Source organism: Pelodiscus sinensis, chromosome 29 (assembly GCF_052426305.1).
Source record: "Pelodiscus sinensis isolate ZL-2025 chromosome 29, ASM5242630v1, whole genome shotgun sequence".
In the NCBI taxonomy this organism is placed as follows: domain Eukaryota; kingdom Metazoa; phylum Chordata; order Testudines; family Trionychidae; genus Pelodiscus; species Pelodiscus sinensis.
The window spans coordinates 7569969-7587090 of NC_143080.1; the positions used below are offsets into that span (position 1 = coordinate 7569969).

General features: G+C 53.8%; 1 protein-coding gene across 1 annotated transcript in view; it reads right to left on the bottom strand.

Moving 5' to 3' along the window:
• VAT1 (vesicle amine transport 1) overlaps positions 1-17122 on the bottom strand; it is a 35782-nt gene that overhangs the window by 6230 nt on the left and 12430 nt on the right. Inside the window, exons 2-5 of the mRNA XM_075911407.2 lie at positions 9586-9793; positions 8955-9125; positions 8753-8842; positions 6156-6397 (exon numbers count right to left, since the gene is read on the bottom strand). Of these exons, the coding sequence (XP_075767522.2) occupies positions 6156-6397; positions 8753-8842; positions 8955-9125; positions 9586-9793 (711 nt within the window). The remainder of the gene's footprint in view (positions 1-6155; positions 6398-8752; positions 8843-8954; positions 9126-9585; positions 9794-17122) is intronic.

Sequence of the window (17122 nt, forward strand, 5' to 3'; positions counted from 1 at the left end):
TGGGGCTACTGACCAGCTTCCAGGTAGGAACGCCGTGTCAGGCTGCCCGCACTACCAATCGGCTCCCCAATGGAGATTCTGTGCTGCTGGAGAGACTCAGTTCCTTCCAGCGCTGAGCACTTCTCCCCTCCCTTCCCCCATGTTTGCTCTCACGACTGGGAGCTGGAGAGGAGGGTTAAGCCACTCGAGTGTGTTCAAGAAGCTGGCAATCTCTGCAGAGAAGAATGGGCAATACCACTAACACAGCCCCCCTCCTCCAGAGAACACACACGTGACCCACGCGTAGCCAGACAACCTCCCTTGCTCTGGGCAGACACACAGCGCTCAGGGACAGTCAACAGCCAAGCGGTCATTTGACTTGCATTCCAGCCACCTGCGGGATCCTTTGAAGGCAGACTTGCTTAAAGGCCTTCACAGCAGCCACAGCAGGCTTGGAAAGGAGTCAGGTGGTTTTTAAATGGCGCTTTCAGGTGCGGACAGGTTTCCGGTTCAGTGTCAAGAGTCTCGCCACGTACCGCCTGCAAGCTGGCTCCAGCCCATGAGGATCAGGGCTCGCCACCTGCAGCCCCCCCCCCCCTCACCGCCATCCCCTGGCCCCCTCCTGCCTAAATGCCAGTCCTGCTCCTTGCACCCTCCTTCACAGGTATAACTTGTACCTCCAACCCCATTTCCTGCATCCTCCCTTCTGCCCAGGCCTGGATCCCACACCCCCAGCCCACTCCTGCATCCCTTCCCACCCAGATCCTGAACCCCCTCCTTTTTGCCTCCTCCCAGAACCTAGGAGATCCCCACAAAATCCACTATCCCTTGACCCCCCTGGAAGAGTTAATCCAGCTCTGGGGAGTAAGCCCTGAGCCTCAGCACCTTCTCCCTCCAACCCCCCATGGGGCTGGTGCTTGAGAAGAGTGAGGGAAACATTTTTTTTTCCTGAATTTCAGCTGGGGCGGGGGGCACCACACCTGTGAGGGGTTTTTTCCTTCTCGCTTGGGGAGGGCTGTGGGTTTTTTGTGTTTATTCTTCTCACTTGCGTGTGGCCCCTGACTGATTTTTCTGTGGGTTAGTGGCCCCCCCACCCCAAAAAGGTTCCCTGCCCCTGCTCTAAAGTCTTAGCAGTTGTGTTATGCCCGGTGGGTGGGAACAGCTTCCTCAGGCCCTGGGCAAAGTGTGTGTGTTGAGGGGAGAAAGAGCTGGGTCCACGCCCCCCAGGAGGTGGCATTGAGTGGATGGGGCAGGGTGGGACAGCCAGCACTGCCCGGGCTGTGGCTCAGAACCCCTCTCCTGCCAGCCCCGAGAGCCATGTAGGCAGCTATTTAAAGGGCCCAGGGTTCTGGCTGCCGCTACAGTAGCAGCGGAACCAGCCCAGAGCCTCAGGCCTCTGACTTGCCAGGCCTTGGGGAAAATACCCCCTTTGCACCCCACACCGCCCCCCTCCCTCTGTGGTGGCCCTGGTTGTCGCGGAAACCAAAGCATGTTATGGCAGGCCCAGCGTCCACATCCAGCTTATTCCAACCCGGAATCTCATTTGACAGTCCAGTCCTGGGCACCCCACAGCCAGCTCCGAGCACAGGGCCCCGGGCACCCCACAGCCAGCTCTGACCACAGGGCCCTGCTCTCCCAGTCCCGTGCACCCCACAGCCAGCTCTGAGCACAGGGCCCTGTGCACCCCACAGCCAGCTCTGACCACAGGGCCCTGATCTCCCGGTTCTGCGCACCCCACACCCAGCTCTGACCACAGGGTCCTGCTCTCCTGGACCCGCGCACCCCACAGCCAGCTCTGCGGATGCCCCTCGATCCCGACCCGCAGGCCCCCTGCTCCTGGTCTCTTGCCAGGAAGCGGTAAAGATGCCAGCTCTGTCTAAGAGCCTATTTAATCTGAATTCATTGTTTCACTGGACCAGGCCACCAGCGGTGACAGGAAACTAGCACAGTAACGCTCCTCCATCCTCCTGCCAGGCATTGTTTTCTGATCCCCGAGCCTTCCAGGGCCCTTTCCAATACGCATGCTCTTAAAGGTCACTCTTCCAAGACATCCTAGCCAAGGGCTGATGTTCTACAGAATGGAGCTGGGCCGGGCAGGGCCTGCGTCTGGAGAATTCCCACATGAGTAATGCTGGTTCGAATCCATCTCTTCCGACAGGCGGGGTTTACATTCCGGAGGGACTCCCCCGCCTCAGAGACAGATTTCAGGGTGAAGAGCGCTGAGTCTCCAGCAGGATTTAGCAGGACATAAGGGAAGTCGATGGGCGCGTCCCCTTTTTGTTGCTTCACCCTCAGATTTTTCTGCTCATTAGGAACTGAGACGGCAGAACAATGACCCACCCACGTGCAGTTTCCTCAGTAATGCCTGAGCCCGAGTTCAATGCCGGCTCCAGCACAGTGTGCGGCGCTGCTGTCTAATCGATATCACTCAGCTCAGGGGCCTTTTCTCCGGTCACAGCTTGGGAGCACCTTGGAACTCTCGTTCTGAAAGGCGTTTGAGCAAGAAGAAAGCGCCTCCATTCGCCTGCCACGGTCCGTGCCCCCCCGCCCCTTAAAATGAGCATATCAGGTACCAGCCCCGCCCTGGAGAGAGGACAGGCAGGTCCCTGCAAAGGTGTGGGTGTTAGTGTGGGAGATTTTAGGCCATGTCTATACTTACGCGCTGGAGATTGATTTTCTGGCGTTCAATTTAGCAGGCCTAGTAAAGACCCACTAAATCAAACGCTGAGGGCACCCCCGGTCAGCACTGGTACTCCTCACAGTTGCCAGGCTTAAGGGAAGATAATGGGAGTGTTTGCTCCCATCGACCTCCCACTGTGAAGATGGCACCAAACTCAGCTTAACGTATGTCGACTCCAGCTACATTATTTACCTAGCTGGAGTTGTACACCGTAAGCTGACCTTCCAGGGCTACTATAGATCTGGCCTAAGGACGTTACACTAGTAACAGCCAATGTTCCCTCTACTTTTTTTCCATGTATGTGCAGAACAAATTTTGTTCCATGCACCAAGACGTGCAGATGTGCACCACCAATAGAAACACATGGTGCCGGCTGTGGGTACTCTGCTAATCCACTGGGCAACATTTGAATCTGTATGGGTGGTCACCCAAGTGCTCAGCTTACAGGGAACACTGGTAACAGCTTAAGGGAACTGTTTGTCTCAGAGGTGAGAACACCATGTACTAAGGCGCACCTGAGACAGAGGGGCCCGTCGTGTGCTGCACCTCTGGCATGTCTACAGCCGGCCCAACGCTCCTCACACCAAGGAGGAGAGTGAGCAAACGCACATAGGACTCCGGATCTACTCTCAGGATGTGTCTAGAGTACTTTTTTGAAAGAGGAATGCAAATGAGGGAACTCAAATGCAAATGAAGCTGATTTACAAATCTCGCGCTTCATTTGCATAATCTCTTCTGGTCGCTTTTTCGGAAAAGATTTTTTTGAGGAAAAAAACCAGTCTTGACGGGGTTCTTTAAAACACACACACACACACACACACACACACACACACACACTTGCTTTTTCAAAAGAATCCTTATTCCTGAAAAAATGCGGTTTACAGGGTTATTTCGAAAAAGGTTTGTTGTTGTTGTGTTGGTGGGTTTTTTTTTTTTTTTTTTTTTTTTTGAAAGAGCCCCATCTAGACTGCTTTTTTTTTCCTGAAAAAATCTCTTCCGGAAAAGCGACCGTAAAAGATTATGCAAATGAAGCACGAGATTTGGATTTTCGATTTCCTTTGTTCAAAAACTCCTCCTAAACAGTAAGAGCTAGGACCACACAATTTGGTAGACAGCGTCCTCTTATCGGAACAAAGCACGGTCAAGGTTTGGTTGTGCATAGAATGCGACTGTTTCTCATCAAACGCAAAGGGAGGGGTCTGGCGGCACAGACTGCTTATATGTCAGACTGACCACAGGGGGGCAGCAAGCAAGTGCACCCCTGCTGCCCTAGGCCAGCCCCAGAAAGCAATACTGGTGACCAGGCAGCGTGACCTCCGCCGCCCCGAGGGAGCAGCTGCTGACTGCACCCCCCTAAACCCTGCACCCCCAACCCAATTCCTGCACCCCTCACTCCCTACCCTGAGTCCCCACCCTCTGCCCTCACTCCTGCACTGCCCCCACTCCCAGCCCCCTACCTGGAAGAACCTGAACGACGCCAGGTAAATCCTCTAGGGGTAAATACAAGTCTGGCCCCACATGGCCACTCCCAGCTCCCCCTTTGTGGGGAAAACGCTCCTCCTTTCCGTGCGCTGGCTGCTCAGCCGAGCTCCCAGGAGCCGGCCAGAAGAAAAGGCGCACGCTGCACCGGGAGTCATTCTGCAAAGGGGCAGAGCACGGGCACTGGCGCCTCCCCCTCAGCGCGAGGCATCGGCATGCCACAATCAGCACGCACCCCCTGCAGGATACGCCGCCTTCTCCCCACCCTCCGGGAGACGCCGCTGCCGCCTGTGCCAAGCCCAGGTCGACGTACAGAGAAGCCAACAGGACAGGGTGAAGTCTGCCCGTTGGCCTTTGTCCCAGGACTCCGCCATCCCCTCACAGCAGGGGGGGTTCCCCCGTTCCTGCCCCAGGGATTCTGTAGCTCCCCAGCATGGTACAGGGCACTTGGGGGTTAAACCAACTTATGGGTCAGTCCCCTCCCCCCACCGCCAGCCCCAAAAGCAGCTGAGCAACAGAGCGACAGCAAATGGGTCAGGCAGACGCTATGCGCATTATGCCGCCGTTGGAGGCCGCCTGCATCTCACTCCAGATTACCCCGGGATCGCTGCTCCAAGATGCCACTTAGCACTTGGCAGTCGGTGCTTTGTGTCCTCAGGCTCCACTGTCACTAGCAGCCACACCCAGCACAGATACTAGGAATCCTGCAGCTCCATCAATCCTGTGAACAGCCGCCCGTTTGATAGCCTGCTTCAGTTCACACTGCGGCGGACAAGCTCCCTAAAAGGGACAATCTAGCCAGTGTCCCCTCTGTTCTGTGGGGGGGGGGGGTCCTCCAGCCTTGGGGGACCTGCCACAGGTGTGGGGAGCTCACGTCCAGCTGGAGCAGCCCCTGTCCGTGGTGGGCCCAGTTTGGCCAAAGCAGTCCCCATCCATGGCAGAGAGGGCCACTCCTGCCCGGCCAGGCTGCAGCGGCTCCACCCTCTGTACCCCCGTTTAACTGGGGTTATATATCCCTATTCTGCAGTGCAGAATCTAGGCATGCAGCAATGTTCCCTCTAATTCTTTTTTTTTCTATTCATGTGCAGAATACATTTTGTTCTGTGCACCAAGGCACGTGCAGATGTGCACCACCCACAAAACATCCTGCCGGCAGTGAGAGCTCTGTTCATCAGCTGGATGGCATTGGAATCTCAGCTGGGCGGCTGCCCAAACACTCAGCTTACCTGGAACATTGGGGTGAAGCTGCATCCCCTGGCGTGAAGGGGTTTCAATATCTACAGGGGTTACAGTTTGGTTCGCCGGCTCTCTGCACCCACACAACACCAACCGTTCCAGCCCCCCGGCTCAGTCCCTGCCGGCTGGGACTGGGAGGAGGCACAGAGAGGTTAACACACTAGAAAACGCCCTGCGAGAGCAAGGGCCAATGCTCCGTAACTACCTGGAGTTTTTCGGGAGCAAGTGGGCTGCACTCATCCATCTGTGCAGAGCTACTGGGGCAGAGACTGAACTCAGGTGTTCCAGAGGAGGCCAATTATTGTGTGTATTATGATCGTGCCCACTCAGGGATCGGGGCTGCTCTGCGCTAGGCGCTGTACACACACAGTGCCTGCCTCAGCGAGCCTGCAGCTCCAAACGAAAAGGGCACTGGGCACCGTTACCCTGCTTCTCATGGATGCCTGAAAGCACTGCACAGGGGCGGGGGCCCTCACGGTGCAGGAGATCTGGGTGCATTTCCCAGCCCCGACACTCCCCAGGGGACTCTGGGCCAGCCGCTTAATCCCCCCGTCTATGACATGGAAGGCACAGTCTTCCCTTCTCCCACACTTTGGCTGGCTTGTCTCTTCAGCTTACAAGCCGCACCCACCCCTCGCCCCCGGCTCAGGGACTGTCTCAGCACGGATGGGTCTGGCACACAGCCCATCTCGGCGGGGGCCTTGACTGCAAAGCAAAATCAAAGCGCAAACACTAAACGCAGCCCAGAGCTGCTCAGAACCCAGCCAGGCCCAGGACTCACCTGCTCAAAGGGCCACACGGAGTCTATTTTGGGCTTGATTTTGCCCTGGCTGTACAGGCTCAGCAACTTGGCCACGACGCCCCCGACGAGCTCCAGCTCCTCGTCCAGGTAGCCCAGGTGGTAGCCGCACACGGCCTTGTTGAGGTGCAGGAGCTGCAGGGCGTTGATGCTGAACTGGTTCCACCACGTCTTCGCCATGGCCATCAGGTTCTTCTTCTGCCCGGTGAGCAGGTTTGCCACCCCTAGGAGGAAGCCACGGCCAGGGCCACGCTCAGAACCTCACACAAGGCTCCCACCTGGCGAAAAGCACCCAGGGCACCGAGCACCCTCTCCACAAGCTCGCGCCGAAGGAGACAGAAGGTGGCTGAGGGGGTTAGGTCAAGCCAGGGTCTGCCGAAGAAAGGCCGAGGCAAACGGGCTTCTGCTGATGGAACAGAGACCTGCTTTGGCAGGTAGACACCATGGGCTAGAGGAAGTGTGACGGGTCTGATCACAGAGGTCCCCTTGGGGCTGCCCCCCGATGTGCTGATCATGCTACCGAGCCTGCCCACCCACCCTCTGGAACGCCCCAGAGCGGAGCTGGGTCAGTGTCTGTGTTGCTGTGCAGGGGAGCGGTTACCCTAACTCTGCACCTTGTTTGGGGGAGAGACCAAAGTGTCTGGCCCTGCAGGACAGGGTGATGGGGCGCCCCGGAGGACAGACAGGCGTGATTAGCACAATGGGGGGGGACAGCCCCCTGGGGGCCTCTTGTGATCCAACCCATGACAATAAGGATTCAACATCTGATAGTTTATCACCTGTGGAGAGGCAGCGGCTCAACAAAGCCAGATTTCGGTGCCAAGCCAGGGAGTCTAGCGCATGGGAAATTACTGGATTTTAGCATCAGGAGCCAGTGGCGTTGGCCAAATGAACCCTGAGCTAACATTTTGGAACCTGGGCCGCAGGAAGGGTTAACTCTGCCAAAACACCCTGCAGACTGGAGTCGGGAGCCAATGCCAGGGGATGGAATGCAAGCCAGCGTGAGATTCCTGCATGTCCCGCCGGGGCTGTATGAGGGCTTTGTCTGGGGGGACAGAATGCCAGTGTTTCACTGCTGGGAAAGGGAGAAAGAAATATTCTGACGTGGCAAACCCACACACCCCACAGAAGAAAAGTGAGCGTCTAGGAGGGCAACGCATTAAGTCAGCCTGAACTGCGATCAACCCACTGCAACCGATCTGTGTTCAGGACACAGATCCCACTACTGCCTGCACGTGTGTGTTGGCACTGCGGAGCAGCTCTCTTTGCAGGGGAGAGGCAGAAGGTCGTGTATGGAGCGGAGCGAACCATGTCCCTTGGGTAGGAAGAGAGGATGCAGCTCTCCAAGCAAGGCAGGAGTGATCCGCTGCCCCCAGCAGAAATCTGGCTTTCTAAAGCATGTGACACTCCAGAGAGGGTAGATGTGAGAATTCTAGTTAATGGAGCAACCAGCCACTGGAGGCTGCTGTCCCTCAGGGCCTCGCTGGGGAGAACAGACCGTGCAAAGCCATGCAAAGCCACCCCCCTCCAAGCCCTATGGCAGTGGTTCTCAAAGTGTGGTCCCTGACCATATTCCAGGTGGGCCGTGAGCTCAGGCCCACCCAGCGGGAAGCCTATGCTGATACTCCATCCCTGTGCCCCCCTGTGACGTAGTGGGGGTACCTGGCTGGTTTCTATGCTGCTGGCTCTGGGGTAACCCCCACTGGCTGCCGTGGGTACCACGACCCAGCAAAACAGGATGAGTCACTATGCAAACCAGTGGCCAGACACCCCCCATGGAGAGGAACAAAGGAAGGTGGAATGCTGCCCTGGCTGGGGGGCAGGGCTGGAAGTTAGTGAGTTTGTTGCTGGCTGTCTGAGAGCATGGAGGAGAGCCTAGGGGAAGGGGCTGGAGTTTAGGGGCCCAGTCTCCCCCATCTCAAGGGGGCCTGAGGCATCCTAGCCCAGCTCTGTGACCAGATTCCATCTGTGCTGTGCTGTATCCTGGAGAGGCAATAAACTTCCCCTATTCCACCGGCTGGTGCAGTCTGTTTGTGCCATTTCGGGGTGCAGGAGACGGGGGACCCCAACGCGCCGTCACACCCCCTCTCCATGAGTTCGAAGTGCCCGCTTTCCACTGTGGAGGGCGGGCGGGGGGGGGGGGGGGCGAGCCTCATGGGCCAGATCTGGCTTGCAGGGGAAGGAAGCGGCTCTGTGTGTTGCTGCCTCCCCGACCCAGCTGAGGGGCAGCATGGGAAACCCGCTCGCCTGATTCCCGGAATCATGGTTAATGGGAGCAGAGGGGGGCGGTGCCTGGGAGCAGTGGCAGGAACAGAGCCAGGTAAGTGTCCCTCATCCCAGACCTTACACCCCCCCCACTCCAGTAGCCTCCCTCCCTGAGCCCACACCTCCACCCCACTCCAGCACCCCACCTGCATCATTTTGTCATCGTGGGTGGTTGGCTGGTGATCTGCAGAAACGTGCATTGAGCAGGGAGGGTCACGAGCCAAAAAGTTTGAGAACCCCTGGCCTTTGGTGTGACCGCACCCTACAGGCAATCTGGCCGGTTCAGTAGATGCATCCTCCCCCCTCAGACTCACCATAGGTTATGAGTTTGCCCATCGGCTTCAGGAGGTGGAAGGCTTTGGAAGTGTCCGATCCTCCCAGGGGGTCCAAGACAATATCAACACCTAGAGAGAGTTTGCGCAGAGAGTAAGAGGCCGTTTATTCCTGCCTCCGGAGGGACGGGCAGGGTAGGGGTGTCGCCTGCCACCTCGTCCTACCCGCAGGCGCTCATGGTACCTTTCGGGGAGATCTTCCGGACTTCCTCCACGTAATCCATCGTCCGGTAGTCAATGGGGTGAGTGACTCCGCTTTCCCTGAGGGCGTCATGCTTGGAGGCGGAAGCCGTGCCAAAGATGGTGACGTTTTCCACCGTCTTGCAGAGCTGGATGGCGGCCGTTCCCACCCCCCCTGAAATAGAAGGCGACAGAGGAGCAGTCAGGAAAGCGTCAGAAACAAATCAGTCCCCTCTTGTGAGATGTCCCCTCCGCACACCTGGCCCCCTGCCGTGGCTCAACCTCTGAGCGAAAGGTGTGTCCGTGGCACAGAAAAACTCAAGCAATGGAGCGCTAGACGGGCGCGGGCTCATGAATACGGCCCTGGGCTCCGCCACCTCACTACGGCGCTTGAAGGGGCTTAAAAAAAATCAGATCCATCCAACTGGACTGCATAGCACCCAACAGCCCAGGCATGGCCAGGACCTGCACAGAGCTCAGTGGGCTATTTTGCCAACCCAGCACCTGTGCAACCGGTCTCAGCTTTTGTATCAGGTTTATCACCCTCTTGTCCAAGTGCTTAACTCATCTCGCACCTCCCTCCCCCCAGCTAAGCGGGCTGTTCCGGAGCCAGCTCCCCGTGAGCAGCACGGTACCGGCAGCCATGTGGACGAGGATGCTCTGGTTGGGTCTCAGGTTCCCGAAGTCAAAGAGGATCATGTACGCCGTGATGTAGTTGACCAGGAAGGCGGCCGCTTCCTCGAAGCTCATTCCGTCGGGCATCAGGTAAGTCTGATTGGCTGGGACAGTGATGACTTCCTGCCAGAGCCCCGCCCTGGCCAGCACCATCACCTTGTCACCAACCTAAAGCCAGAGGGAGAAAGGAGGGCGGATGGTGGGTCGGCAGAGAAGTCGCATTGTAGCTACATCTCTGTATTAATCACAAATCTCTACATTCATCATTTCCTCATTGAAGTTTTGAACAGGGATATTAAATATTGGTTAATTGAATAGTCGATTAAGCTCATGAATTCTTATCGGTTAGTCGACAATTCTATAGTCCCTGGGGGGTGGGGCCGGCAGCCAGTGTGCTCCAGCCCCACTCTCAGAGAGCCCCCTGCCATCCCAGGTGGGAGCTGGTCTGCGAGGAAAGCCAATTTAAAAACCACCTTCCCTTGTGGACCTGCCTGCCTGCCACCCCGCGCTGCTGCTTCTGATACAGAGGCAGCAGCACATCTGGGGTGGGTGGTCTGAGCTCCCACAAGCTGGAACGGAGCCTGCTTGCTGGCTAGCCTGCTAAAAAATTACTGGTGGGAGGTGAGGGGGGAAGAAATGCATGTGGTCTATAGCATTCACCTATAAGCTTTTGCTTATCGGTTAATCGGTTCACTGACTCTATTACATCCCTAGTTTTTAACTTTGTATCAAGTCCTTTTACATAGACACTTTGTACCTTTTCTTATAGAACAGAGACACTTCTTTGTATTACATCTTGGTAGAGTAGCCCCTAAAAAGGAGGAAGGCGAAGAGAATGTCCTTGTGGAGTGAAGGAGGTGGGAATGGATAAGGCGAGCCCTTCCAGGCAGTTTGGAGCGGGGAGGGAAGCTTGACCCAAGAACAATGAGACCTGGGAAGTGGGCCCATTGAAAGACGATTGGACATATGGATGCCTTGGGAGTCAGCAGCAAGGGCCTGCTTTGGGAAGCCCCCTCTTTGAAGGGGAATGTGGCAGCGTTGAGACACCACCCAGAAGAAGGCGCCACAGAGGACTAACTGCATCTGCATACGACGACGCTCACAGATTTTGCATATGCATAAGAGGATAGATTTGCATGAGAGGGGAGCTACTATAAATCTAAGACATCTTGCAGGAGGACCCCGGGTTTCCTCTTGTCAAGGGGGGAGGGGCACCGAACCGGATCGGTAGAAGCCCAGCTCTGCCCCTCCTCCATCTAACTCACCTGGCCAGTGCGGTTCAGGGGAGCAACTATTGGTAGCAACAACAGAACAGAGTGTGCTTTTATGTGTGTGTGAGAGAGTGTAATAGATCATATGCATATGATAAGTGTTGATTGCCAGGTGTATTACCAATAAAAGTGGTGTTTTGCCATATCCCCCTGAAAAGATCCTGTGCAGTATTTTAAGTACAACACCACTCAGCATCTTCTGCACCCCATTCTGCAGGTACTCAGCCTACAGCACCAACACCAGTTTCTTCTCAGACAACGCACAAGTCTGCCGTGCCTGGCCTGCCGCTGGTCTCTGGCTGGGAACGCGATGGCTCTCCTCCTCCTCCACAGAGTCAATATGCGTTTGCCACGTTTCTGGACACAACCGAACTCGCCATGCCGGCTGGGCTTTGTGCAACAGACTCCATGGGACAAGGGAGCAGCAAACTTCTGGCATTTAGTTTCACTTACAACTAGGGATGTAATAGGGTGAATGTTTAAACAGTTAATGGAGAAGCATGAGTTTATCGGTTCCTCTAACGGTTACATGCCAGCTCCCAGGGAGCTGCCATGCCACTCTGCTGGCTCTGTATCAGAGTGGGGCAGCAGCCGGCTTTCTGGGAGTGGGGTCGGGAGCCAGAAGCAGGGCTTAAAAGAGGCAGCAGAGGTAGCAGCTGGCTCCCCAGGAGCGAGGGAGCAGGTGGGAGCCAGGAGCTGGCTTAAAGGCAGGCTTCTGGTACACATTGGCTCCCGGGGAGCCGGCTGCTGTCCCTGCTTTATATTGCAGAACCTGCAGCATGTAACCGCTAAGATTTTTTAACGGTTACCTAATTAACCGCTTTTTAATCTCCCTACTTAGAACCTGACACGTGGGCTGAAACCTGAAGCAAGGCCGGGTGGGATTCCCAACCAGGGAGCAAGAAGTCCAAAGCCTACGATCATTCTGCGACATCTGCTTCCTGTTGAGAGTTCTCTCTCCAGCAAGCGCCTGGTCCTCTTCAGGGTTTACCAGTTAACCGCTTAAACGGGCTCCCGTGGGCAGGGGGCCCAGCCAGACCGGAGCAGCTCTCCATCCATCCAGAGGGCTGCTCCAGCCCAGCCAGACCGCCAGTTTAACAGTAACCTGTAAGCCTCACCCTTACCAGATGATGCTTACCAGTTAACCAGTCACATCCCTAGTCCTGTCGAAGGCAGCAAAATGCAATCTAGGGACGGGAGCATGAATGGAGACTCAAGGTGAGCGCGCTCTGATAGTTGTGATTACAGAGAGAAGTTGTCCTTTCTACTTTCAGAAGACTGGCACATGGATTGTCTGTTGGCCCCTAGCCTTAGGGCAGGGACCAGACCGTGTTCTGTAAGGCACGTTCCCGGCTCCCTGACAGTAACAGGATATCCAGGAGTTGACCTGCACTGAAATGGATACAGATGCGGTGTGGAACAGCCCGGCAATTTTGTTTCAAGCGATACTGCGCATTTCTCTACAGACAACTGCAAATTCCACTCGGGTTTTACAACTCCTGCCAAGACCCTTGCACCGTTCTGGCTTCTGCAGGCGCTGAGGCAACAGCCTCAATGTTCAAAGCAACACCGCATTTTCCCATTAGGCCAGCCACAAAAGAACTTACAGAGCAATTAGCAAAAGACTCTGTAAACATTTTCCTGTTATTTTTTAAGGACGTCAGAAGCAGGAAGTCTGCAAACCATCAGCGGCGCCCCTGGACAATTGAGATGCTAAAGGAGCACTCAAGGAACACAAAGCCAACATGGAGATGCTAAATGAATTCTTTGCCCGGGTCTTCACTGCAGAGGATGTGAGGGAGACTCCCACAAGAGACATTCCTTTTAGGCAGGCCTGCACAACATATGGCCCAAGGGCTCACTGTGCAGCCCGTGCCAACTATGAGCGGCCCGGCCCCATCCGATCTGCCGGCCGGGCGGAGGAGCGGAGCGCTGCCGGGGAGGGGGAAGTGCGACAATTCTTGCTGCCGGGATGCCTGCAAGCAGCTCCGGTGCGAGGAGGCGGGGTGCAAGCCAGAGAGCGGGACGCCGGCAGACGCCAGGACGCTGGTGTGACGTGGCATCATGACGTCACGGCCGGCGACCGCCAGATTCAAAAAGGCTCCGGCAGCCCCGCAGCCTGCAAGGCAGAAGCCAGGTAGGGGAGAGGAAGGGGCTTTTGCTGAGGGGAGGGGGGCAGGTCAGGAGAAAAGGGAAGGCACCAAGGGGCAGGGTGCAGGAGAGACAAATGCCAAGGGGCCAAGTGGAGACACGCATGGCATTTTGTTTTTGCTCGACAAAAATTTTTAGCCCGCGTGTTCGGTATTTTTTGGGAGGGCATCCCTACTTGCGGCCCACAGTTGTTTTCTTTGGAGTAATATGGCCCTTGCTGCTTTCTGAGTTGTGCAGACCTGCTTTTAAGTGATGTATCTGAGGAACTGTCCCCTGTGGAGGTGGAGCTGTGGTGGAGCAGAGGGGGCGGGGCCTCAGCAGAAGGGGAGGGGCCTCAGCAGAAGGGGTGTGGTTGGGGCTAGCATCTCCCAGCCTGCAGTTCACATGCTGCCCAAGTAGAGACAACATGTGGGATGGTCACATGATCCCCAATTTTTAAATTGTGCTTCCCCCATCAACATTTGAGTGTCATCTGTGAGTCAACATATTCATAAATGAACTGAAGAAACGGATCAACAGCGAGGTGGCAAAATTTACAGCCAATACTAACTTACCCAAAGCAGACGGTAGGAAGTTATAAATGGAATCTCACAAAACTGGATGACTGGGCAAGAAAATGGTAGTGAAATTTAGCGTCGTTAAATGCAAAGATAAATGCAGCATCTATGAATGCACATTGGGAAACATAATCCCAACTCTACATACAAAAATGATGGGGTTTCAATGAGCCACTACCACTCAAGGAAACTTTTGGAGTTCATGTGCTTCGTTCTTTGAAAATACCTGCACAAGGTATAGTGGCAAAAAGACTAACAATATTGAGAACTACTAGAGATAACGAAATGCTAATATCATATAGCCAGTAGAGAGATCCATGATACACCCTCACCATGAATACTGCATGGCATTCTAGTTGCCCGTCTCAAAAAAATTTATTAAAAATGGAAAAGGTTCAGAGAGGGACAACAACATCTATTAAGGGTATGGAACAGTGGCTATATAGACTCATAGACTTTAAGGTCAGAAGGGACCATTATGATCATCTAGTCTGACCCCCTGCACACTGCAGGCCACAGAATCTCACCCACCCGTCCTAGAATAATCCTCTCACCTATATCTCAGATATTGAAGCCTTCAAATACTTTGAAGACCACAAGATGCAGAGAATCCTCCAGCTGTGATCTGTACCCCATGCTACAGAGGAAGGCTAAAAACCTCCAGGGCCTCTGCCAATCTACCCTGGAGGAAAATTCCTTCCCGACCCCAAATATGGCGATCAGCTAAACCCTGAGCATGTGGGCAAGACTCACCAGCCAGACACTCAGAAAGTTCTCTAAAGTAACTCCTATCATCCCTCCATTGATAATATATTTAAAGAGTGCAATCATGTCCCCCCTCAGCCTTCTTTTGGTTAAGGTAAACAAGCCGAGCTCCTCAAGTCTCCTTTCATAAGACAGGTTTTCCATTCCTCGGATCATCCTAGTGGCCCTTCTTTGTACCTGTTCCAGTTTGAATTCATCCTTCTTAAACATGGGGGACCAGAACTGCACACAAATGGGGTCTCACCAATGCCTTGTATAATGGCACTAACACCTCCTTATCTCTACTGGAAATACCTCGCCTAATACATCCCAAGACCGTATTAGCCTTTTTCACGGCCATGTCACAATGGCGGCTCATAGTCATCCTATCATCAACCAGGACTCCAAGGTCCTTCTCCTCCTCCGTTACTTCCAACTGATGTGTCCCCAGCTTATAACTAAAATTCTTGTTATTAATCCATAAATACATAACCTTACACGTCTCACTATTAAATTTCATCCTATTGCTATCACTCCAATTTACAAGATCATCCAGATCTTCCTGTATGATATCCCGATCTATGAGTCTATGAGTCTAAGGGTATGGAACGGTGGCTATATGAGGAGAGATTTAAAAGACTGTAGCCATTCAGCTTGGAAAAGAAACAACTGGGTTGGAAGGGGGTATGCGAGAGGTCTACAAAACCATGAATATTTTGGGGAAAGTGAACAAGGAAGCGTTATTTACCCTTTCACATAACACAAGAAGTTGAGATCACCCAAAGAAATTAACAGGCAACAATTAAAACAAACAAAAGAAAGTACTTCTCACAGAATACTCAGGCTAGGTCTACACTGCAAAGAAAAGTTGGAAAAAGAGACGTTTTCCACTTTTCTTTTGAAAGAGGCTTTTCTGAAATTTGGCCTGTCTACACGGCACCAAATTTCAGAAAAATCTCCTCTTTTGGTACATCCCTTCTTCCTTGTAGAACGAGGATTACAGGGATGGTGAAAGAACGCGCCTGCTTTTTCGGAAATTGTTCCGAAAAAGTGGACGCATTCCTTGGACAAGGCATAGCATTTCTAGGATACCTCCGGTATCCTCAAAAAGCTTTGCAGTCTAGACATAGCCTAAGTCATCCTGAGGAACTCCTTGCCAGGGGATGTTGTGAAGGCCATAACTATAACTGGTTTCAAAAAAGAATTAGGTAAGATTATGGAGGGTAGGTCCATCAATAGCTATTAGCAGAACTCTACAAATCTGTGGATACCCTTAGCTGAAGACCGTATTTGCAGACCATGAAGGGATAGGGATTAGGGATGTGAATGGGTAACTGGTTACCTAGTAAATATTAGGGATGTGATAGTGTAAACAGTTAACTGATGACCTTGGGCTCATCAGTTTATATTCACAGTTACACACATTCCCCCTTCGGCCTCATGGCCTCTTGCTAGCTTTTAAGCAGGCTCCCTGCAAGCACCCACTCCCGGAGAACTGCCTGCCCCCCGCGCTGCTGCCTCTGATACAGAGGCAGCAGTGCGGGGGGCGGGAAAAGCAGACAGGAGCTGGTACACGCAGGGAGCAGACTTAAAAGCCCCCTCCCCAGTGCATAAATGTGTAACCGCTGAAAACAGCAACGGTTACACATTTACCAAAATAAACAGATTTTAACATCCCTAGTAAGTATCACCTTTACCTGGGGTGGTCCCCCCCATCTGAATCCTGGTTTACTGATGAAATGGGAGTTTACATCCCTAAGGGTACGTCTAGACTACAGGCTTCTGTCGACAGAAGTTTTGTCGACAGATACTGTCGACAAAACTTCTGTCAACAAAGAGCGTCTAGACTACATTGAGTTCTGTCGACAAAGCAAGCTGCTTTGTCGATATGGTAGTGTAGACGCAAAGGACAGTTTACATGCAATAACACCTTCTGTCGACAGAAACTCGGTCGACAGAAGGCGTTATACCTCGTAAAATGAGGTTTACCAGCGTCGACAAAACTGCTGAGTTCTGTCGACATTATGTCGACAGAACTCAGCAGTAGTGTAGACGCAGGTATAGTTTTGTCGACAAAAGTCCACTTTTGTCGACAAAACTCTGTAGTCTAGACACACCCTAATATGGCCACCCATTTTGCAATTGTGCAGGGCTTTCGCAATTAGCCACGATGTTCGGGGATTCAACCCCATGCTCTGGGTGTCCCTGATCCTTTGACGGTCAGATGCTAGGACTGGATGACAGGGGATGGATCACCAGCAATAGTCCTAGTCTATTCCCTTGAAGCATCTGACATTGGCCTGACAGGATGCTGGGCTAGATGGGCCACTGGTCTGACCCAGTCTCGCTGTTCATATGCTCACGGCAGAATTTGTTCGTGCACGAACAGAGACTCCTAAGGCAGAGGATTGTGCTGGGTTAGTACGATCTGGGTTTGGATACAGAACACCCAACTTTAAGGCATTCTTCAGTCCAGCCGTCATCTGCTTCACGCTCTGTGACTGGGAAGGTTAAGAGTGCCGCCAGCATGCGGTCCGTCAGGGTTCTATATGTGGCCCGTGAGACATTGTATTTACTGCTGCCCATGTGCAGGGCTGCCACATTCTGCTGGTTTCCGTCCAAGTCGTTTTTTCCCCTCCTGGTATTACTAAAGTGACACGCATGTAAAGCCAGGGTAAGTGATGTGAGAGGTGCACTGATTGTCCACAACACAGACCACGAGAGCCGTGCGCTCCTTCTGCGTCCAATCACAGCGCTGCTAAGGTTCAGGCGGC